This window comes from Simochromis diagramma, unplaced genomic scaffold, assembly GCF_900408965.1.
Source record: "Simochromis diagramma unplaced genomic scaffold, fSimDia1.1 OVJJ01000293.1, whole genome shotgun sequence".
Lineage (NCBI taxonomy): Eukaryota > Metazoa > Chordata > Actinopteri > Cichliformes > Cichlidae > Simochromis > Simochromis diagramma.
The window spans coordinates 7,757,771-7,779,075 of record NW_024386801.1 but is presented as its reverse complement, the minus strand read 5'-3'; the positions used below and the strand labels follow the sequence as shown (position 1 = coordinate 7,779,075).

Here is a 21,305-nt window from a genome sequence, read left to right as displayed (position 1 = left end):
GATGCTTAAAATCCCACTGACATTCATGAAAAAATATCCAGAGGGAGGGGGGGAAAGATAACAGATTCTTGCAAGCTTTTTCAACAGGAACATTTATTTACAGTCAGCGACGGATAGATCACAACTGAAGAAGATGCATATTCATTAGATCACTCTCAGCTTCTCAGCCCTGAAGGTCCTGAGTGCTGAAAAAAAAGAAAAAAAACCCTTAAATAATAAAATGAAATTCATTATCCAGGTTTACGCTCAACTACTGCAATGGAGTAAAATATCACACTGGTTTACGATGTGAAAAATCTGTGGCAGCATCGCCCTCTAGTGCCCTCTGCAGAATAACATCGAAGTAAATGAAGAAAGAAAACCATGGCAGCAGTTTTAACCATTATAGCCTTTGAATTACAAAAAATAAAATAAAAAAGACCAAATTTTATTGACATATTTATATATGACAGCAATTTCCACCGTCAATTTTTTGACAATAAGAGGGCCCTGGGTTTGACTCCACCAGCCAGTCTGAAGTCTCTGTGGAGGCCTGTGTCTATGTCAGCTGTCTCCAGGTAATCCAGCTTCCTCTCACCGTCCAAACACGTGCATGTTAGATTAACTGATGTTTGTAGAAACTGTTCTGAGGTGTGAGTGTGAGGGTGAATGGTTGTCTGGAGGATAGGTTACTGCCTTTAACAGATTTACAACATTACTATATTCAGATCAAACAAACAATTTAATGACAGTAACTATGCTTGCAAACAATGAGATTTCAGATCTTTCACATATTAAATTCCACTTGTTCCAGGAGAGGCCCATTGGTTTCATCTGGATCCTGCCAAGAAAAGCATCCAGATGAAACACTAAGATAGCAGTGATTAACAAATCAATGCAAACTAAATAATTCAATATACATCATCATGCCCTAAAAAAAAGCTAACAGAATTAAACTGCATTCCTGTATTCCTTTAAACCAGAAGTCACAGCATTGATTAGGATTTTCTCCCAGTCTCAGGTTTTTTATTTTACCCTATCATCCAATATTTACCTGTGAGACGCGACTGTAAACCTGAAAATGGGGAGAACTGTAGCGGCGCAGACCCCTCCAGGACAGGAAAAGTATGTAGAGTGATGCCAGGAAGCAATGTACGGTGAACACTATGGTGCTCGCCCTTGCAACATAAGAACCAGCACGCTAGTGAGAAGAAGGCAGGAAGAAAAGAACGATTGTAAGGTTTTCTGTGTATGCTGAACACAAACCCCAAAAGAGATTCCTTACAGGACCTCTTTATTATAAAGAAAGATTCAAACCTAGTTACTGGAATGCAGAATTACCTGTTGGTAAGTGAGTGTGACGGCTTGTGCAGCTCTGATACCGTTGGCCAGCAAAGCTGAGAATCCAAACACGAGACTAAAGACATTCACACCCATCAGAGCGATGATCTGTTTGTTGTTAAGATAAACTAAGTCAGGCTGATCATAACATAAGTAAAAAAAGAAGCCACATAAGAATTTACCAAACTTTTTACCTTCAGTTTATTCGCTTTTCTTTGAACCTCAATTGCAAGACACCCAGCAGCCACATACTGGAACAACAAAAAACAGGTACAACCTCCTATTTGGCTTTCTCTCTTTTAAAACAGAAATTTTATACTGTGTGCATGTCAGCTGAAGCAGATGTGGACTCACAAATATGCTTGACCATGCTGGTGTTGTCATGGAGACAGCACAGCTGTAGCTCACACATGCGTGAGTGATTGTGGTTAGTATGCAAACTAAGGCACTGAGGATTTGAATCACCTGAGGGGGAATAAAGAATAAAAGATGGGCAGGTTCAAAGCTTCAGGATGTTAATCAATAGTTTGGGCGAGCTTCTTACCCCACTGACTAAAAGTCTAGTATTAACCACAGCCCCGAACCAACGATGAATCCTGGCATTGCTTAGCTCTCCGTTATTGGTGACCTCAGTTTGTGGGGATGGTGAGGGTGTATCCTTAAAAAATACTTGGTACAGTCCCTCCTCAAACATGTTCTGCCTCATCTGTCAGGGAAAAAGTTAATTTGTATGGATGTTAAATGCTGCACAAATCATTTGATATTTTGCCAAACAAATCATGGTTGATATGAACGCCTTCAGATTCAGATTTTGCATTTAACTTCAGTCTGTGACCTCTTACCTTGCCCAGATGTTGTAAAGCCCTTGTTTATTCATCCACGGGCTTTTATATAAACAGAAAATATCCATCCAACCAGAATAACAGACGTTGAACAGCTTTTCTCATGGCTACAAAGTTACTTCTTGTACCACACAGTAAACTTGTTTGGTCAAAGTTCACTTGAGTTGGATGATAATGAACGGTTAAAGTTCACTGCTGAGGAAGTGATTCAGAGAGCGTGTTAGCCATGAGTAAAGTGCTTATCAGCTTGAAGGCAGGGCTTTCTGTAAGATCAGAGGACTTGGTTCATTTTAGATACAAGAAGAATACTTAGAAACACAACCCCAGCTCCAAAAACATCAGGATGCTGTATAAAATCAAAATTAAAAAATAAAAACCCAGAATGCAGTGATTTGTGAAACCCACATTTTATTCACAATAGAAAATAGTAAAAAATCAAATGTTACTGCTGAGACATTTTACTATTTCATGAAAAAATATCTAATTTTTAATTTGATAGCAAGACACTGAAAAAAAAGGAACTGGTATTAATCAGTTAAAGTAAAGATGGACAGACCCTGCATCTAGAAATTGTGGAACAATTTCAGAATAATATTCCTCAACACTTTGAATATCTCACCATCTACATTACAATCTCTGTGCTTGAGGTTAAAGGCTGAAAACAATTCAGAGTGCCATTCACAAGCGCAGGTTAAAGCTCGATCATTCACAGAAGCCATACGTGATGATGATCCTAAAGCACCGCCATCTTCTCTGGGTCAAAGGCCATTTAAAATGGACTGAGGCAAAGTGGGAGAACTGAGCAAATCAAAAATTGAAATTCTTTTTGAAAACCAAACATCCTCCTAACTAAAGAGGAGAGGAAGCGTCCAACTTTTTGAGAGCTCAGCTCAAAAGCTTGCATTTCTAATGGTATGGAGATGCATTAGTGACAGTGAATTTGGCAGCTTGCGCATCTAGAGAGGCACCATCAAGGTATATACATGTTTCAGACCGTTACAAATGATCCTTTTTCAGGGATCGCCTTGCATAATTCAGCTAGAGCGCATACTGCTCTATCTATTACGACAGCATAGCAAGTCTGGCTGTTGAACTGGCCTGGCTGCAGTCTAGACCTTTCACCAGTTGAAAACATTTGGCACATCATGAAATGAAAAATACAACAAATGAGACCCAAAATTGATGAGCAGCTAGAATCCCATATCAGATAAGAATGAGAAAATAATTATCTCATAAAGTCTTGGTGTTCAATTCAAAGTTTAGGGCAAAGAGAAGAGGGAACAGAGAGGCGAGACAAAAGACACTGTATGAGACAAAGAGCCTTAGTTTAATCATTTTTAATGATTGAATGCATAGTGGTGTATAAACACAAAGGGAGTGAAAAGAAATGCTCAGAGCTTAATGTGATGTCCCCCAGCAGCCGAAACCTATTGCAAAATAACCAAGAGATGGATGGTTCAGGGTCATCTGATCCAGCTCTCACTATAAGCTTTGTCAAAAAGGAAAGTTCTAAGCCTAATCTTAAAAGTAGAGAGTCTGTCTGTCTCCCAAATCCAAACTGGGAATAAAGGGGCCAGAAAGCTGTAGGCTCCGCCTCCAATTTTACTCCCTCCCAGACTACTTTTGAAAACTCTAAGAACCACAAGGAAGCCTACAGCCTGCGAGTGAAGTGGTCTGTTAGGATAATAAGGCAGATATGTTACATAGAGTGTTAATAAATATAGATTAATCATAGTTCAAATTGAAGTAATAATGATGATGGTTTAGAGGAAAATACTGAAAATACAGAAGTTAAATCAAAGATCAATCAGAGAGGAAGTGTCTAAGTAAAGAAGTTATAAGAGATTCTTTACCTAATGACACATCTGTGGGAACATATTTTTTTAATCAAACAAATAATTTGTGCTATTACTGCCAATGTGAAATCTACATTTATCCTTAGCTAGCAGTTTCAAATTTCCTTTAGTGTTGCCTGCTTTGGCCCCTAGAATACAGTCATCTATGGTCACTGGAGTATAGCTACGCATGTGTGCATGACCCTCAAAAAAGTCCCGGCTGAACATAATGGACACGGTTACCAACAATCATTGAGCCATTACAAATAACAAAAGATACAAAGATTTTTCTTTTCATTCAAACACAAACATATAAATATCCTAAAATAACTCCACATAAATAAAGTACATGCATAGAAAGACAATGACTGGATAGAAAATAGTCAAAAAAAGTCTCTTTTTATTACAAGAAAAAAACCTAAATCTTATATTCTGTGTCAAACAATATAGCGATCATGCATAGATACATATTATAGAAAAATATTACATATATAAATCCAGTACATGAGACCATAAAAGTAAATTAATCATTATATTAATTAGCTTAGAAACCCTAATAAAAAAATAAAAATGTATCACACTTGATCAGGACAACAGGACAACAGCAATTCCTCATTTAATCCTCCAGGAGGTGCTGTTTGCAAATGAAATTTCCAGTAGACTTCCCCTCAGAGAAGCTTCGGCTCTTTATCGCCACCTTTTATTAATGCTCAACCATTTCATCGAACTGAGTGAATCTGCCTCAGAGCCATTACCTTCACGGTCAAACACCAGGAGAGAGTCATAAGGAGGAGCTGTGGGTTCACTGTCTGCAGCACATGTATTCTAAGAGGGGACAGCCACAGGCACATATAAGACTCTGAAAATATTACAGTCATAGAAACTGTAAATCTATACATATATACCAAAGGTTTGCTATTAAATGCACTAAAAGATGATACAAAATTGTTACATTACTCACTTCTTCAATGAATTTGCCAATGTCCTCATTGGCTTGTATTTGTATAGGCGGTAGTTTGGGCAGCTCTGTGCAGCAGGAAGAACATCAGTGCAGAAGACTTCAGGACGGTTATCAAGCCCTCTGTGGAGCTGGCTCAGGTCATAGACCTATAACACAAGATGAACATATGTAATATAAACTAGGTACAAAACAGGGAAGTACGGTGGCCCTGATAGGTCAAACACACCAGCACATATAAAAATGCTGCAACACACAAAACACGAAGGAAGTTGAATAAAACAAATCTCACCAAAAAACAAGGGAAGTGTTTTTGAAGGAGACATTAATGTGAGTGAAGCACCGAGGAAGTGGCAGAAACCAAAACATGTGAAGGATTGCATTTGTAGTGCGTTTGACCTTTCAGGGCCACCGTAGAAAAAGCCTCAGAAAAATATACCCCCTACTTTAGCGTGACTGTGGCATCAACTTTCTCAGGCAGTGATACTGCAATTTTATTACATCATCAGTATTTCCCCCTAAGTCTTCTATTTTATTCGTTAGTTTCATTAGTAATACATTATCCAGTGTTGCATCACCAACACAGAATCTCTCATTCCTGGTCTGCTTATTCTCCTTCTGCCCACCAGGATTCCTCAATCAGCCGTCCAACTCTGCAAGTGATCCAATCACTCAATACTTTCTAAGCTCTATCTCCCATTTGCTTTTCTCTCAATCATTAGCAAACCATTCTCCTAACCACCAGAATTATGTTTGCTTTAACCTGTTTACATCTATTAAAAACTGCAAAACTGAGCATAGTCAAAAGGTGTGTTTTATCCTCTCATGTGAGTCTCTCTTGTGAGTATTTTTTCCCTGTCCAACGGCATATGCACATACAAAATCCCCGATCGCCGATCAACAGTAAAAACACCCTCAGGGGGCTGATCTGCTCCTGGTCCAGTGATCTTGTAAGTTATGGCCACCTTTTTTTCTTTGTTGGACTTCAGCTAATCCCAAAAAATAAAAATGTCATTTGAGCAGAGGTGAATACAACACAATATCACTTGGTTTATATAACCCCAATTCCAAAAGAGTGAAGACACTGCATGAAATGTAAAAAAATAAACCAAATCCAATGATTTGAAAATCTAATAAAGCCATTTTACAAATTTACAAATTTGTTCCTTATCCCTGCATCCAAAGGACAAGGCTGAAAATCAACATGGGATGCACTTGTCTTCAGGCCCTCAGGCAGGACTGCATTAAAAATAGACATGATTCTGTCATTGAAATTACTGCATGGGCAAAGAAATCACTGTCTGTGAACACAGATAAATGCAGGTTAAAGCTCTATCATGCAAAAAAGAAGCCATATTAAATAATTAATTAAATGTGGCAATAATTAATTAAAATTGGAATTACTTAATTAAATAAATAGTTATGACACATGTAATTAATTAATTATTGACACATTTAATTAATTATTTATGTATTTCACATTTTAATTAATTATTGACACATTTAATTAATTAATTATTGACACATTTAATTAATTATTTATGTATTTCACATTTTAATTAATTATTGACACATTTAATTAATTATTTAATGGTGTATTTAATTAATGCATTATGGCAGTCCTGGCACTCCATATATGTGAACATGATCCAGAAATACAGCTAGCACCTCCAGAAAAGCAGGACAATGTGACACTGCATGCTGGAGCTGTTACAACAGCATGACTTCATAGTCGACTGAACTAGCCTTCTTGCAATCCAGATGTTTCACTAACTGAAAGCTTTTGGCCCATTCCTCTCCCAAAAGTACTGAAGCTGGTTTCCTAAGTTCTAAGAATTGTTGTTAAAACAAGCGAAGGTGATATGCAGTGGTAACAAGAGCATTTCCCAAATTTGTCTTCCTGTCATCAATTGTAAAATGATCGTGATTGATATTTGATATGTTTCTATGTTCTATTGTAAATAAAATACATGTTTATGAGATTTGAAAATCATTGCATTTACATTTTACGCAGCATCCAACTTCTGTGGGATTAGGGTTGCATGGCAGCAGTTACCTTCACCAGATTTTTGGGGTAAGGACCCCTGACATTTTCTGAAAAGCTAATTGGTGGAATAACCCACTCCCTCTTCATCCGTTTCAAGCTGCCAGACACAAATGGAAACTCCACAATGGGAAGCTGCAGGGGGAGGGTGTAAGACCTTTTGAATCAGGACATCATGTCGCACCAGATATAGTATTTAATCAATGAAATGTGACGATGCAAATAATTCTAAAATTACCTCAAGACCTACGTTCTTGGAGACTTTATTTGGGCAGCTTTTTCTGTTTTTCAGGCACTGTGGTTGGATCCCTGCAGGAGCAGCTTGAAATGCCAAGCACTGAGGAAGCAACAATAGACATTATCCTAGTAATGCTAAGCTTACAATATACGTGTAAATGTGTCATAGTGAAGTGTTAAAAAACAAACTACAATCTGAAAACAATGTAAGTTATAATATAAAACAAACACATCCTGTTTCTCCTGACTTTCATTCATCTTCTCTTCAGAGCATGCCTCCACCTCTCCAGGCTCTCTCCTACCTGCTCCCCACTCTCATTACAAATCACAGCGCTCTCCACAAACACTGTATCCCATGAACACTTCTGCCTTAACTGTTAAACTGACTTCATCTGTCAGCTTGTCCATCACTACTGTGAACGGGCTCAGAGTTGAGCCCTGATAAATCCCACCCCCACCTTGAATCTGTATCTCCAGTTGTCGTTCTGCACCACCCTCACATACTTCTCTGCCACTTCTGACTCCCTCATACAATACCACAGTTCCTCTGTTTGGCATCCTGTTACATATTTTCTCTAGATCCACATAGACACAGTGCGACTCTTTGTGACCTCCTCTATACTTCGTCATCAGCACATTCCAGCTGTAGCGCTCTTGCTGCTCCTCACTGATTGTTACCTCTCTTGTGAACCTAACTTCAAAAGCTCTTTCCCATATCTCATCAGCTCTCTAGTAACTGCAGCTCTGCCCGTTTCCCTTTGTTCTTATAAATCTGTACCAATACACTTCTTTTCCATTAAACATCCTCTCACTCTCTGAGATTTGTGTTAAACAATCGGGTTAAAAAGTCCACTGCCCTCTCCATACTTCCACAGGACCAACTGCCTGTCCAATTTTCATTCTCTTCATAGTTGCCCTAACTTCCTCCTTACTAATCCTCTGCACTTCCTAACTCACTAACTGTCCCCCATCCACCCTCCTCACTCTGGTGTTCTTTATTTATGAGCTCAGCTAACCACTCCTTCTACTTTCTCTCTTCTCTTTACCTGTTAGCATATTTTTATCCCCGTCCTTAATCACCGTAACTAGCTCCATGGTCTTTTTCTCCTTCTCTAGTGTCCAGGTTCACATACAGTTCACTGTAAGCCTTTTACTTTGCTTTTTGTTGTACTCCTAGCCTCCGAGTAGTCATGTCTACTTTTTTTGTTTTCCAGTTTATCTCTTTTTGATACTTCCCCGTATTTCCTCATCTTCCTTCCTCTGGCTAAATGCAATACCAAACACCTTCTTGGCAGTTTCCCTCACCATTCAACCGTTTATGTGGTGCTGAATGTTCTACAATAGCTTTAATTTGACTAAGCCAAGGCCTGTTAACTTCTCATTAGTGATCATGGTTGACTCCGACTGGTAGATTCGTTCAAGGCATGTTTGGAGGAGTACCAACTGCTACTAAATAAACAGTCCTGCAAAAAAGTATTTACCCTCTTTCTGATGTCTTTTTTTTCATATTTGTCTCAGTTAAATGTTTCAGAACATCAAACAAATGTAAATATTAAACAAATATATCTAAGGAAAGACAAAACGCTATTTTGTTCAGTGATGTGAAACATGTAGGTTTGACAAATATGCAAAAAACTAAGAAATTTTAAAAGCGAAAAGTTTGTATATAAAGATGCACATATTATACAAATATAAATAAAAACCTAAGTGTTAAGGGCAATGAGGTGATTTGAGACATCTCGAAAAGCAGAGAGAGAAACAAAAAACACTCACGTGGATTTGATACAGCAAAAAGAGCACCCACAAGACCCTGGTGTCCCCCATGATTTCAAGTATAGAAGCCCTACAGTCCAATGTCTGATTGCCAAGTTTACTTATGTTTACTAACGGGTCTTTTAGTGTTTTTCCTCTTTAAACGTCCTCCATCAGTGCAGTAACTTTCCTAGCAACTGTCTGTGACTGCCTTCTTTAACTGCCACCGGCTACAGTATTTGTGTTTAGCGTTTCACTTTCTTCACACGGCGAGTAGCTGATTTCCACAGGAAGGAGCTAAACTGGAATTAAGAATACGTCAGACCTGCAGGTGAGGGTGTTTACACATGTGGGTTTCCAACTTCACATTTCAAAAAAGGCTTGAGGTTTTGTTTTGTTTTTTTTTAAGTGGAATTTGTTCATATTCTCTACAATTGTAAGTGAGAGACCAGCAGAAAAATGTGAGCCACTAGCAGCATCAATTAAAATAACTTCACTTATGTTTGTACGACCATCAGGCTGATTACAGACTAACTTTTTTCCTCTAATATGTCACACACATGTTTAGAAAACACGTTTGAGAAGAGACAGGCTCCCATGACAAGCAGAGTTTATTTTGAAAACTCCTGACCCCACTTATCTACTTTCCCAGGTTTAGGCAAAAGGACATTAAAACTATGCTTTACAATATTTAAATGTCCCCTTGTAACTTCTTTTAATCCAAATGTTTCTGACAGAAAAAAATAAAATCTGTTCAATGTAATATTAGTTTAATTTTACAGTAAATGGAATGGAAACATAAAAACACGATTACAATAAACATTTAAACTTCATTAAAAGATACTTCACAGCTTACACAAACAGGGACATGGAAAAAAAAAAGACTAAATGGAAAAACAAAAGCACAATAAGAAAATCAATAGAAGTGAGAAGTACCATTATTTCACATCAAAAATACACTGAAGGACTTTTTCCAAACAAAAACTGTATTTGTGACCCATTAAATGCTGCAACTATGAATTGGTAACTGAACTTTTCCTAAGAACCAGACAAATTTGAGTGCCGATGTTTCTGTAGAAAGCATATGGATGGCCACCCTCTATTCCAAAGACATTGAGCAGGCTTAGCACGTGTGGGCCAACTGATTGTCAGATATGCGGAAAAGTACGAGCTGCAGTGTGTTTATATTTTTGGTCACTCGGGACTGTGCTGCATTTCGTTGTAGTTCTACAGTTTGATCCGGAGGTATTTTGACCTGCATCGGTTCACAATGTGTTGTGAACTAAACTGAACGGTTCCAGACTGATGATTATTTTTGCGTTTGTCTGTTCAGGCTAACTGTAAGCAAACACTGAAAACGGTCATTTTCTTTTAAGATCAATCAGTCTATATAGCAAGCTGTAACTGTGACAACCTTTAGAAAATGTTAACTGACTGTCATGGCCAAAAGAATTCACAATAAAACTGTATTATTAACATAGATACAGAATATTTACAAAAAAATGTTATCAGTACAATTCTCCAAGAATCGTTGACTTTATTATTTTTCTGTTTTTTTAGACAAATTAATTGCACTAGTTATAAGAGTGTAGATAGGCATTGTTTGTAACCAAAACTGTATAAAAAGTGTATAAAACAATAAACTACATGACTATTTATTATATTATCATATCTGTATAGTTAATATGATCTCAATAGTTCATCTTCTAAAGATCAAGGGTCTCGTTAATACTCACTGGTACAGTCCTAATCTGAATAGCCCAATTCTCGTAATTGTTTCTCTCTGTCCATTAGTTGTGGTGAGATCTAGCCAGATCATAGTTCAGATACACCACAGTAACTGTGATATCATCTCTGTACATTCGCGCTAGATCCTCCGGCAAAGCAAGCATTGACGCCAGCCTCTCCTGGGATAGTTCTCCATAGTCCCCAGTGCCGAGAGCATGTCTGATGAGGTGTGTGGCAGCGTTTGTATCTAGAGCCGGGGAGGCACGGGCCTGGCGTTTCAGCAAGAGTTCATGCATCTGACCCAACTTCAGCTTTCTCTCAGACTGAGAAACTGGAGCCTGGAAGAAAAAGAACAAAAAGGTCAGTTAGAAGCCTTTTTGGTTTTTTCAGGTCAAGATTGCAGGATAAAGTCTAAATAAAGTGCTGTATCTAAAAGTTACATGTTGTGAAGTAGTTACTCCATACAAACCTGTAGGTGAATTCCACTCAGGTGCTCTCCAATGAGCCGTACTGCCTCCTCACTCCCTAGTTCATCCCATAAGCCGTCAGTACCGAGGATCAGGAAGCGGTCCTGGGGTCTCAGTTTATGATAAGTGATCTCAGGTGACACGTCCAGGTACGGCGGTGTTAGATAGTTAGGCGGAGTGTACTGATACAGATTAAGAGAGTCAAGGTCTACTCCAGATTCCAGGCTGGCTAAAATACTTTGCTGCAGCTCATGGCTCCATTTAAATCTCACATCACCAAACGCACGGAGTGGCATTAGGACCTGACAGAAAGATAAAGAATTGAACCAATGACTCATTCTCTAAACCGAATGGCAAACAAATTTGTGATCTGTTGCATGTGGCGACAAAAACCCACCCCTAGCAGCCTGTCATCTGTAACCACTGTGTCGCTCTCTGAAGGTGGATGTTGGGCTTTGATGCGTTCCACCTCAGCCTGGTTCTGTGAGTTATGGTCTCGAGAAAGGGGTAAAGCGCTCCATGAGCCATCTTCATTTTGCACCCCTAGTACTGCTCGACAGTCACCTGTGTTCGCCACGTGGATGCCATCCATGCCAACATGGGCCACACAAGCAGTGCACCCGGCAAATGCAACCTGGACAGATAATGCATGTGTATCAACCTTGTATGAACTTAAAACACACTAGAGACCGAAGACTGCTGTATCTTATTACCTGAATGGCTGTACTTCTCATTAGGTCATTGGATAGAGGAACTTGAGCCTCCAGAGAGATGTCAGCATCAAGCCGTTTGAAAGCATAATCCAGAGCATCCTGAGGACTAAAAAAAAGAAAACAGGCTTTTTGTTTTGTGCTATTCTGCATACACAGATAACTGACAAGTTAAGACATAAATCAACACGTATTAGTAAAGTGTTTGATGCTGAAACGGCTTCAGTGCGTCCTGTTATTGATTTTAAATTTTCTGTAAGGCTACTACAGGGATGATGTCATTCTTTAAAAATATTTTCCATATATAGTGGTTAGATGTTGGTACTTAAGAGCACTACAGTCACCTCAGTCTAAAATTTCCTACTAGTATTCAGTAGTAGAATATGATTTAGATCTTTTTCATACTCATCAGTCCATTGTGTGACCCCTATTGCCCTTTAGATGTGTGCACTCTCATCATAAAAGAGACCACTCACAAATATATAAAAGTGTTTCATGTTACAGTGAAGGTGTTCACTCAGACGTGGAATCAAATCATGCCAGCAAAATAACTTTCAAAGCATAACAGAGCCAACAAATCCAATCACTGCAGAAAATTCATGTGTTTCCTTTCATTTTGTGTTATGCATTTTAAAGGCCGTTTGAAAGCAAAAAATAGCATAAAAATTAAAAAGTAATCGAGGAAAATGACAAAACTAAAAAATCTATCAAATGTGTGGAAATACATATACGTCTAGACACATGTTTGCAGCTTAGGTTAGTTGCCATCATATCAATAAACTTTTTATTTCTTGTTGTGCTTGTATTATTTCACACCCACCTGTTTCCTTTAACAAGCATATAGCCTATTTTAAACTGTATTATTAAACCCCACTGAAACCTTCTATCACTACCACAGCATCCATCCCTCCACAGCCTCTGAGTCACACACACAAAAACTGGATAATGCTTTAAAAGCTGGGTCAAAGCGTTGACATTTGTATAATTTTACACCATTTGTTACATCTATCAAGGACTAGGTTTGAAACAATAAAACAAGCTAAATAATAATTCCTCCCAGTCTTTGCTGAAGAGAAGATTTATTTGCATTTACCTCATGCCTGACTCGTGTTCATCACTGTCCAGTAATTCTTGCCAGAAGACTCTGAGGTTGTCGATGTACAGGGAAGCAGATTCACGATAATTAAAATCTGTATGATGTTTATACCACTGCAGGATGGGAGGAATAGGTCTGCTGTGCTCCATGCATTTTTCGAGTTCTTCCAGGCTGTGCCTTTGCATCATTGCAACTGCTATATAGTACAGCAGCCGCTCACTAACGGCCTGAGCACACGCCCAACCCCCGTGGCCATCAAACACTCCAAAGAGCATGCCCTTTGACTGGAGAAGACAGAGAAACATAAAATTTGATTTTACAAGAAACAAGTGAAAAAAAACACAGATTTCACTATAGCAAGGGGGAAAAAACTGCATGCCTGTAAGCAGGTGGCTGCACTGCGACGGTCCTCATTAGGAGTGTTAGCAGCTAGCTGGTTGCTCTCAAACTTCCTCACAACACTTAGTCCCCTGCCATCAAACTCTGGGACACTCACAGACTGAAACAGAGATATGGTTTGTGTTACTTTAGCTATTTACCAAAACAGTTACATAATAAATATGAACTTAAAATGAAGACACTTAACTAGAGTTCGTCAATATTCACATTCAAACTGAAAAAGGTTTTTGAAAGAAAATGGCAAAGAAAATTACTGAACTCTTTTCAACCCAACTGAGGCAAGCATTCAGGTTGCTGACAACAAAATGCAATAAATGAATAAAAAGTAAAAACTAGTGTTTAGTGCATACTTCTTCTGCACATTGTACAATGGACAGCTCATGATAGTCTGAGTGCTAAAGATTGTTACCCAGTCAAAATATGTGAGTAAATTTCTCAGTTCCCAAACACTTTCAGAGTTTTGCTAAAAGAAGAGGTGATAGGCATAATGGTAAACACAATATTTTTGATGCATATCGCTGGTATTTAGTAAAAAAAAAAATAGCACAATATTCTGTCTTTGTTGTATTTTCATTTAATTAATACGTTTAAAGTATCTGCTGGGTAAGACTGTGTGCCATCCCTTACTTGTTCATTGGATCTAAGAATACTGTTGATCTGTACTCTGCTCTGCTGAAAGTCCAAATCCTGATGAGTTGAGAGGTGTCGCTGGCTTTTAGACAAATTCCCAGATTCATCACCATTGGATGGACCCCAGGATGAGAAGTAGCAGTGGGGTAAGTGAGACTGAGAACAGCAAATTGCTACAGCGTGTGCATTCTGAGGAAGAAAGGGGATTAAAAATACATTAGGGCAGTGGTTGCTAAAGCTTTTCTGCTAGACCCGCCTTTGATTTAGAAGAAAGAATAAAATAAAAGCAGACAAACCTGGAATTGAGCACCATAATAAAGCGTGAGTGAGTTTGACGCTCGTTGCAGGATGCTGGCGTACACACGTCCATACATCGCTGTTGCGACACTCTAGGTAGGCTGTGCTGCAGCCTAATCACCTTTATGCCTAGCTCAAGGATGAAAAAAATAAAAATGTTATACATTTGCTTATGTGTATGGTGATGCTACGATGTTCCTGGCGATAATTAAATGGCTAGCGTAAGCTGGTAGCATTTTACATGCTCCATAGATCAAACAGTTTCAGATTAACAACATGATACATTTGTTACACGCCACTCCCAAGTGGCATCTTCTGACATTTAGGTACATTACGTGCAAGTCCGCCACGTACCACAGAGCTGTCAACATGACACGTAAAGTTAGCTTGCTAGCTGGCTAGCTTGCGCTAACATTTGGTTAAAAACCACACCGTACTAGCGTTACCCAGTAGCCTGTACCTAGCTAAACTTCCACACATGCAGCGGCTTAAGATATATGTCAAGTCAACTGAACAACCAAATACGTACAAACTTCGTAAAACTTCGAGTGAATCGATGTCCATTGAATCACTACTCAAAATCATAACAGGACGGTCACGTGCTGAAACGTCTGACGTAGCAGTTATCGAGCTCTGTAGTAGATGTAGAGCTTAGTGGGGTGCATGCTTCCTCTTTTCTTACCTCTACTGCAAATTTTTGGTGTCGATCCATTACACAATCGATCATTGTGATCTTTACTTCCCACAATAATTAGTGACTATAACAAAACACACTTTTCAGCTTTATATGTATTTTGAAACTGAGTTTTCTTTCGAGACCTGCAATGTATGTCTGCTTATGCACTTTGGATCTGTTTCTGTTGTTTGTATGTGTTATAGGCCGTCAATAAAATAATCTCGACGAAAAGGTTCAGACATTTTTCATAGTGACTGTTTGAGGTATAGATTTTAATGTAAAAACAATCATTTATCTTTAAATTTCTTTTTCTATTTTTCTGTCCACTTCTTCTTGGCTCTTTCAACGCATTTGGGAGAACAAAAAGTTGTGTTATCTTTCTCACAATTCCTGTTTTTCCTAAAGATACAGTCTTTGTTGTAACCAATTCCTAACCAATCGATATAAGTCCTTTTCTCCTTCCTGTGTTCAGCCGCCTCACATACAGCTCACAATGAAAAATTAAATTATTTTATTTATTCGTACAACATCTCTATGTTGTACGAATAAATAAAATAATTTAATTTCAACCAGAGCTCAACCAGAGAAGAAAAAAGTTATTTATATTTTTTCCTCAAGACTGTATTATAATTTAAACGTTAGGCTCAAGTGGCAAACTACCCGTTTCAACTACAAATTTACAAATCAATCAAATTTTGCAATTTCTTTCTTTTTTGTCCATTTCAGTCAACTTCCCTCAGTGACCTCCTTGTTTATGCTGCAGTTGGTTTTTGGCGTTGAATGGATATTGTCAACCATTTTTCTTTGAACATTATATTGATCATCTTTAAGAAGTTATCATTACAAGGCAGCGAGAGAGACAGAAAGGCAGGAGAGTTCAGGTAAGAGTTGGATTTTAAATAGAGGGCTCTGTGTGCGGGCAGGCGGAGATGAGGATCCAAATGCAGGACTCAAACACAGAATTGTAACTCAAAACCTCAGCTTTATTGCTAGAGAAATTAAAACATGAACTGAACAAGGGTAGTGAACACAAAAATACTGAACACAGTATAAAACACACAGGCATAATCCAATGGTACGATGCAGCACTGAGCAAGGGCAAACACAGGGCTAATATACACAGGGAAGTAATCGGGGAATGGAAAACAGGAGGGAGACACAGCTGGGAGAGATTGGGGCTAACGAGTCAGGGGATCGAAGCTGGACACACTGACATAAGACACAATCCTTCAAAATAAAACAGGAAACAATACACACTAAACTAAGACACGGACTGGACAGAGAGAGACAGACTAGACACTGAACTAAACCAGCAAAAAACATGAGAACACAAAACCTAAGAACTAATCCCTAAACAAGAATAACTAAAACATAGATTAATAATCATCATCATCATAACCAACAAAAGCACCACAAGAGAATAAGAAAACTATCCATAATGCAAAAACACACCAAAACATAACAACTCAAAATACTGGGTCAAACTGACCCAGAACCGTGACAGGTAAGGAGATGTCATTTCAGGACTTAAACCAGACTCTAAGAAATTGCTGTGTCTAATTTTGCGATGCTGCGAGTAACAAACTAGGGTTCAGTTTGGAGGTTGAAGAGGAACTTTCCCTCGCCAGGCCGACAGCCGTCTGTGTTTATCTCATGCAGCGCAGGGCTAAATTTAAAATTATTAAATACTTAAGACAATGTATATTCTTCTATGACAAAAAATACAAGTGTTCATTTAAGCAAATAAACAGAGCCGTAAGAGATGTTTTTCAGAAACTGTTGTCTTTATTTTGATTTGCAACTAACAAATTTTTTTAAAATTTGTAGTTTTTGTTGTGCTCTCTATTATGTGAACCCCTCACCTAATTTGTTATGTTTTTTAACAAATTAAACCCCAACAATCAAATGATCCCCTGTGAGCAAGCACTAGGCACGGTGGAAAGGAAAAACTCCCTTTAAACAGGAAGAAACCTTTGACAGAACCAGGCTCAGGAAGGGGCAGCCATCTGTCGCGACTGGTTGGGGGGTGAGAGGCAAAAGAAAAGAAAAATGAGAGCACAAGTTAGCTAAATGTTGCTCATCTTGTCTAACATGCTCAAGGAGGCCACAGACAGAGTTAAATAGGCAATCACTGTTAACTGTTAACCTTTGAAAAGCCCCAGTAAGCTGCAGGTATAATAAGGCCTACTGCGACAACACCTAAACCTATTTTAAGTAGGCGTTTGGCACCATGACGCCATGAACCACTATTAGTCGGCACCACATCAGGAGATGGTTCTGAGACTGGAGAAACAAGCTCCTCGGGTTCAGGAGCAAGATTCTCCTGTGTCGGCACCACATCAGGAGATGGTTCTGAGACTGGAGAAACAAGCTCCTCGGGTTCAGAAGCAAGATTCTCCTGTGTCAGCACCACATCAGGAGATGGTTCTGAGACTGGAGAAACAAGCTCCTCGGGTTCAGGAGCAAGATTCTCCTGTGTCGGGACCACGTCAGGAGATGGTTCTGAGGCAGGAGAAACAAGCTCCTCGGGTTCAGGAGCAAGATTCTCCTGTGTCGGGACCACGTCAGGAGATGGTTCTGAGGCAGGAGAAACAAGCTCCTCGGGTTCAGGAGCAAGATTCTCCTGTGTCGGCAGCACCTCAGGAGATGGTTCTGAGGCAGGAGAAACAAGCTCCTCGGGTTCAGAAGCAAGATTCTCCTGTGTCGGCATCACGTCAGGAGATGGTTTTGAGAAAGGAAAAAAAAGCTCCTCGTTTCTCTCACTTTCAATCTGAGACAACTGAGCAGCAATGCTGCTGTTCTGCTCAATGAGAGATTCCGTCTTTTCCAAAAAGTCACGGTGCATTGTCTGAACATTCTTTTCCTGTTCCTGGAGTTTAGCCTCCAGAGATTCCACCTGTGACTGCTTTTCATCCAGTGTCTGTCTCACCCGGCGCTGAAGAGTACAAATTTCTCTTTTCAGCTTAACTGTGAGTTCTGTCTTCCGAAGTATTTCCCTATATTGTTTTTCTATTATCTTTTCTTTTTTTATTGTTATCTGGTGAGCTTCTCCCACTTGCTGCTCAAGTCTCTCTAAAGAGTCCTTGAGATCTGCGTTCTCTTTTTTTTGCTCGTTTCTCTCACTTTCAATCTGAGACAACTGAGCAGCAATGCTGCTGTTCTGCTCAATGAGAGATTCCGTCTTTTCCAAAAAGTCACGGTGCATTGTCTGAACATTCTTTTCCTGTTCCTGGAGTTTAGCCTCCAGAGACTCCACCTGTGTCTGATTTTGTTTAGCCTGAGCCTTCATGTGTTTAAGCTCATCTCTTGACTGATGGAAATGATCTTTATAATAATTATTTTCGAGCTTTAGGGTGCTCAACTCCAACTGGAGTTGGAGTTGTGTCGGGACCACGTCAGGAGATGGTTCTGAGGCAGGAGAAACAAGCTCCTCGGGTTCAGGAGCAAGATTCTCCTGTGTCGGCACCACGTCAGGAGATGGTTCTGAGAAAGGAAAAAAAAGCTCCTCGTTTCTCTCACTTTCAATCTGAGACAACTGAGCAGCAATGCTGCTGTTCTGCTCAATGAGAGATTCCGTCTTTTCCAAAAAGTCACGGTGCATTGTCTGAACGTTCTTTTTCTGTTCCTGGAGTTTAGCCTCCAGATATTCCACCTGTGACTGCTTTTCATCCAGTGTCTGTCTCACCCGGCGCTGAAGAGTACAAATTTCTCTTTTCAGCTTAACTGTGAGTTCTGTCTTCCGAAGTATTTCCCTATATTGTTTTTCTATTATCTTTTCTTTTTTTATTGTTATATGGTGAGCTTCTCCCACTTGCTGCTCAAGTCTCTCTAAAGAGTCCTTGAGATCTGCGTTCTCTTTTTTTTGCTCGTTTCTCTCACTTTCAATCTGAGACAACTGAGCAGCAATGCTGCTGTTCTGCTCAATGAGAGATTCCGTCTTTTCCAAAAAGTCATGGTGCATTGTCTGAACATTCTTTTCCTGTTCCTGGAGTTTAGCCTCCAGAGACTCCACCTGTGTCTGATTTTGTTTAGCCTGAGCCTTCATGTGTTTAAGCTCATCACTTGACTGATGGAAATGATCTTTATAATAATTATTTTCGAGCTTTAGGGTGCTCAACTCCAACTGGAGTTGTTGAATTTTCATTTGAAGCTCCATAAATGCTTCGTTTGACATTTCTTTAAACTCTTAATGCAAAGTGTCGACAAGAAAAAATGTTTGCTTAATTGTTTAAGTTTAAAAACAGTCCCTTTCTGAAAGGTTTCTGGTTTGTTAAACACAACTCGCTGTTTCTGAAAATGTTCCAAGTAAAACTGTGTTTGCAAAGGTGAAGAGGGGGTATTTATAGACTTTTGTGGCTGCGAATTTGACGTCAGCGCTCTTTGAGCCTTTGATCCTTTGTTCGATCACAGGATCACATGACAGCTGTGCGTAATTCTGCGCATGCTCAGAGAATACCCATTGTGATGCACGGTTTTGTTTTGTTTTGTTTTGAATTTTTTTTAAATACCCTGAAAACAGTCCAAACAGTGTTGCCAACTTAGCGATTTTGTCGCTATATTTGGGGAGTTTTCAAACCCCCTTAGCGTCGTTTTTTTTTTTCTAAAAAGCGACTAGCGACAAATCTGGCGGCTTTTTCTGGTGTTATTGGAGGCTTATTTATGACGACTTTTGACATGAAAGCGCTTGTTGCTCTCAACAAGCAGCGGGTGCTGCCGTGGGCACCTCGCTCGTGCCAAAGCGCTCACAGGCGGAGGATAGTCCTCCTCCAGCCGCTATCAGGGCAGGAGATGTTCACGTGCGTCCAAACTGCAAATGAATCGCGCACGAGCAAAGCCGCCGCTCCCGCACTGACTGTAACGCAGTCAATTCTTCTTTTACTGTTATGCTGTTTTGTGGATCACAAGGTTTAAAACTACTTGTAAACACACACACAGTAACTCCACCCTAACCTGCAGCTGCAGCGCAAATAACAACGAAAATTGTTTGTAAACGTGTCCTGGAGTTTACAGGTGCAGACAGTGCAACAGCTTCCAGGTCATTTATTCTGCCAATATGGCAAGAAGGTCATAACTGCTTCAAGCACTGTCTATATCAGGGGTGGGCAACGCCAGGCCTCGAGGGCCGGTGTCCTGCAGGTTTTAGATCTCACCCTGGGTCAACACACCTGAATCAAATGATTAGTTCATTACCAGCCCCCTGGAGAACTTCAAGACATGTTGAGGAGGTAATTTAGCCATTTGAATCAGCTGTGTTGGTTCAAGGACACATCTAAAACCTGCAGGACACCAGCACTCGAGGCCTGGAGTTGCCTACCCCTGGTCTATATGATCTGGTCAGAGAGGCTGACTGCATCACCGCTGATGATGAGTACTAGCGGTTCTGAGACAGGAGAATCAAGCTCTTCACGTTGAGGACCAAGATTCTCCTGTGTCGGGACCACATCAGTAGATGGTTCTGAGACTGGAGAAACAAGCTCCTCAGGTTCAGGAGCACTACTATGGCAATTTCCCACATGCCAAAGCAACGGAGGAATGTGCTTCATTTGAGCACGATGTAGCCAGATGGGCTACTCGCCTTCCGTTTTTTTTCTTCTCTCTCACTCTCTCTCTCTCCTGCGCTCGTTCTTTTCGCCGCACAACTCGGTTAATTGGGAACCCACCTGCACATTGATTGCACGGTGGCGCTAGCCCGTATAAAGCTAAGCCGATGTTTTGTTGGATTATTTCCTCCCGTGCATTTAGCGCAAAACAGCAGTAAATGCTGGCGTACTGCGACGGACTGATCAGCAAGAGCCGATTATATGACAGCTACAGGTATGCTCTCGCTTAACCTCAGATTCCCTCCGAATACTGGAATTTGTGTTCATGTACTTTTTCGGCCTGTTGTAGCGCAGCAGTCTGTTTTATTCTGCCATTGCGGAGAGAGGTGTTCGTGTTATCCCCACCAATGAGAATATAGAATAGAATAGAATAGAATTCAACTTTATTGTCATTGCACATGCACAGGTACAGGGCAACGAAATGCAGTTTGCATCCATCCAGAAGTGCTTTAGTGATATAGATATATTACAATATATATTAGCAATAATATAGATATGTGAGTATTACAGAAATGGGTCTATTATGGTATGTTATAATGTACACGGTATGAAGTATGTTGTGAATATTCTATAACTATAAGTATGTACAGGCTGTAGTGAGTACAAGCTATGTACAGGCTATGAACAGGATATAAATATGAAAAACTATACAGAATATGAAATAAATAACTTTACAGAATCTGAGATATACAGCTATACAGAAATGGGAACTAT

The 21,305-nt window shown here is 39.7% G+C and overlaps 3 protein-coding genes across 6 annotated transcripts; all 3 read right to left on the bottom strand.

The window, feature by feature from the left end:
• Positions 1–375: 375 nt before the first annotated feature.
• si:dkey-30c15.13 (uncharacterized protein LOC558731 homolog) lies at positions 376–2,518 on the bottom strand. Its single transcript, XM_040025522.1, has 4 exons — positions 2,163–2,518; positions 1,865–2,026; positions 1,321–1,785; positions 376–1,180 (listed from the first exon to the last, which is right to left on the bottom strand). The coding sequence occupies exons 2-3, from the start codon at positions 2,024–2,026 to the stop codon at positions 1,543–1,545; spliced, it is 405 nt and encodes a 134-aa protein (XP_039881456.1). The 5' UTR covers positions 2,163–2,518; the 3' UTR covers positions 376–1,180; positions 1,321–1,542.
• Positions 2,519–9,581: 7,063 nt separating this feature from the next.
• pdp2 (putative pyruvate dehydrogenase phosphatase isoenzyme 2) lies at positions 9,582–15,235 on the bottom strand. 3 transcript variants are annotated; one of them, XM_040025507.1, is made up of 9 exons: positions 14,845–15,235; positions 14,315–14,448; positions 14,016–14,207; positions 13,369–13,488; positions 12,987–13,273; positions 11,897–12,002; positions 11,581–11,817; positions 11,186–11,485; positions 9,582–11,054 (listed from the first exon to the last, which is right to left on the bottom strand). In XM_040025507.1, exons 2-9 carry the CDS (start codon positions 14,390–14,392, stop codon positions 10,779–10,781), a joined length of 1,596 nt encoding a protein of 531 aa, XP_039881441.1. In that variant the 5' UTR covers positions 14,393–14,448; positions 14,845–15,235; the 3' UTR covers positions 9,582–10,778. The 3 variants fall into 3 exon arrangements, with proteins under 3 accessions (XP_039881441.1, XP_039881440.1, XP_039881442.1); XM_040025506.1 differs by having other exon boundaries at positions 14,315–14,444; positions 14,845–15,234; XM_040025508.1 differs by lacking the exon at positions 14,845–15,235 and adding an exon at positions 14,670–14,829 and having other exon boundaries at positions 14,315–14,444.
• Positions 15,236–16,827: 1,592 nt separating this feature from the next.
• Positions 16,828–19,654, bottom strand: LOC120729709 (protein Hook homolog). 2 transcript variants are annotated; one of them, XM_040025505.1, is made up of 2 exons: positions 18,248–19,654; positions 16,828–17,887 (listed from the first exon to the last, which is right to left on the bottom strand). In XM_040025505.1, exons 1-2 carry the CDS (start codon positions 19,163–19,165, stop codon positions 17,126–17,128), a joined length of 1,680 nt encoding a protein of 559 aa, XP_039881439.1. In that variant the 5' UTR covers positions 19,166–19,654; the 3' UTR covers positions 16,828–17,125. The 2 variants fall into 2 exon arrangements, with proteins under 2 accessions (XP_039881439.1, XP_039881438.1); XM_040025504.1 differs by having other exon boundaries at positions 16,828–19,654.
• Between the last annotated feature and the right edge of the window lie 1,651 nt (positions 19,655–21,305).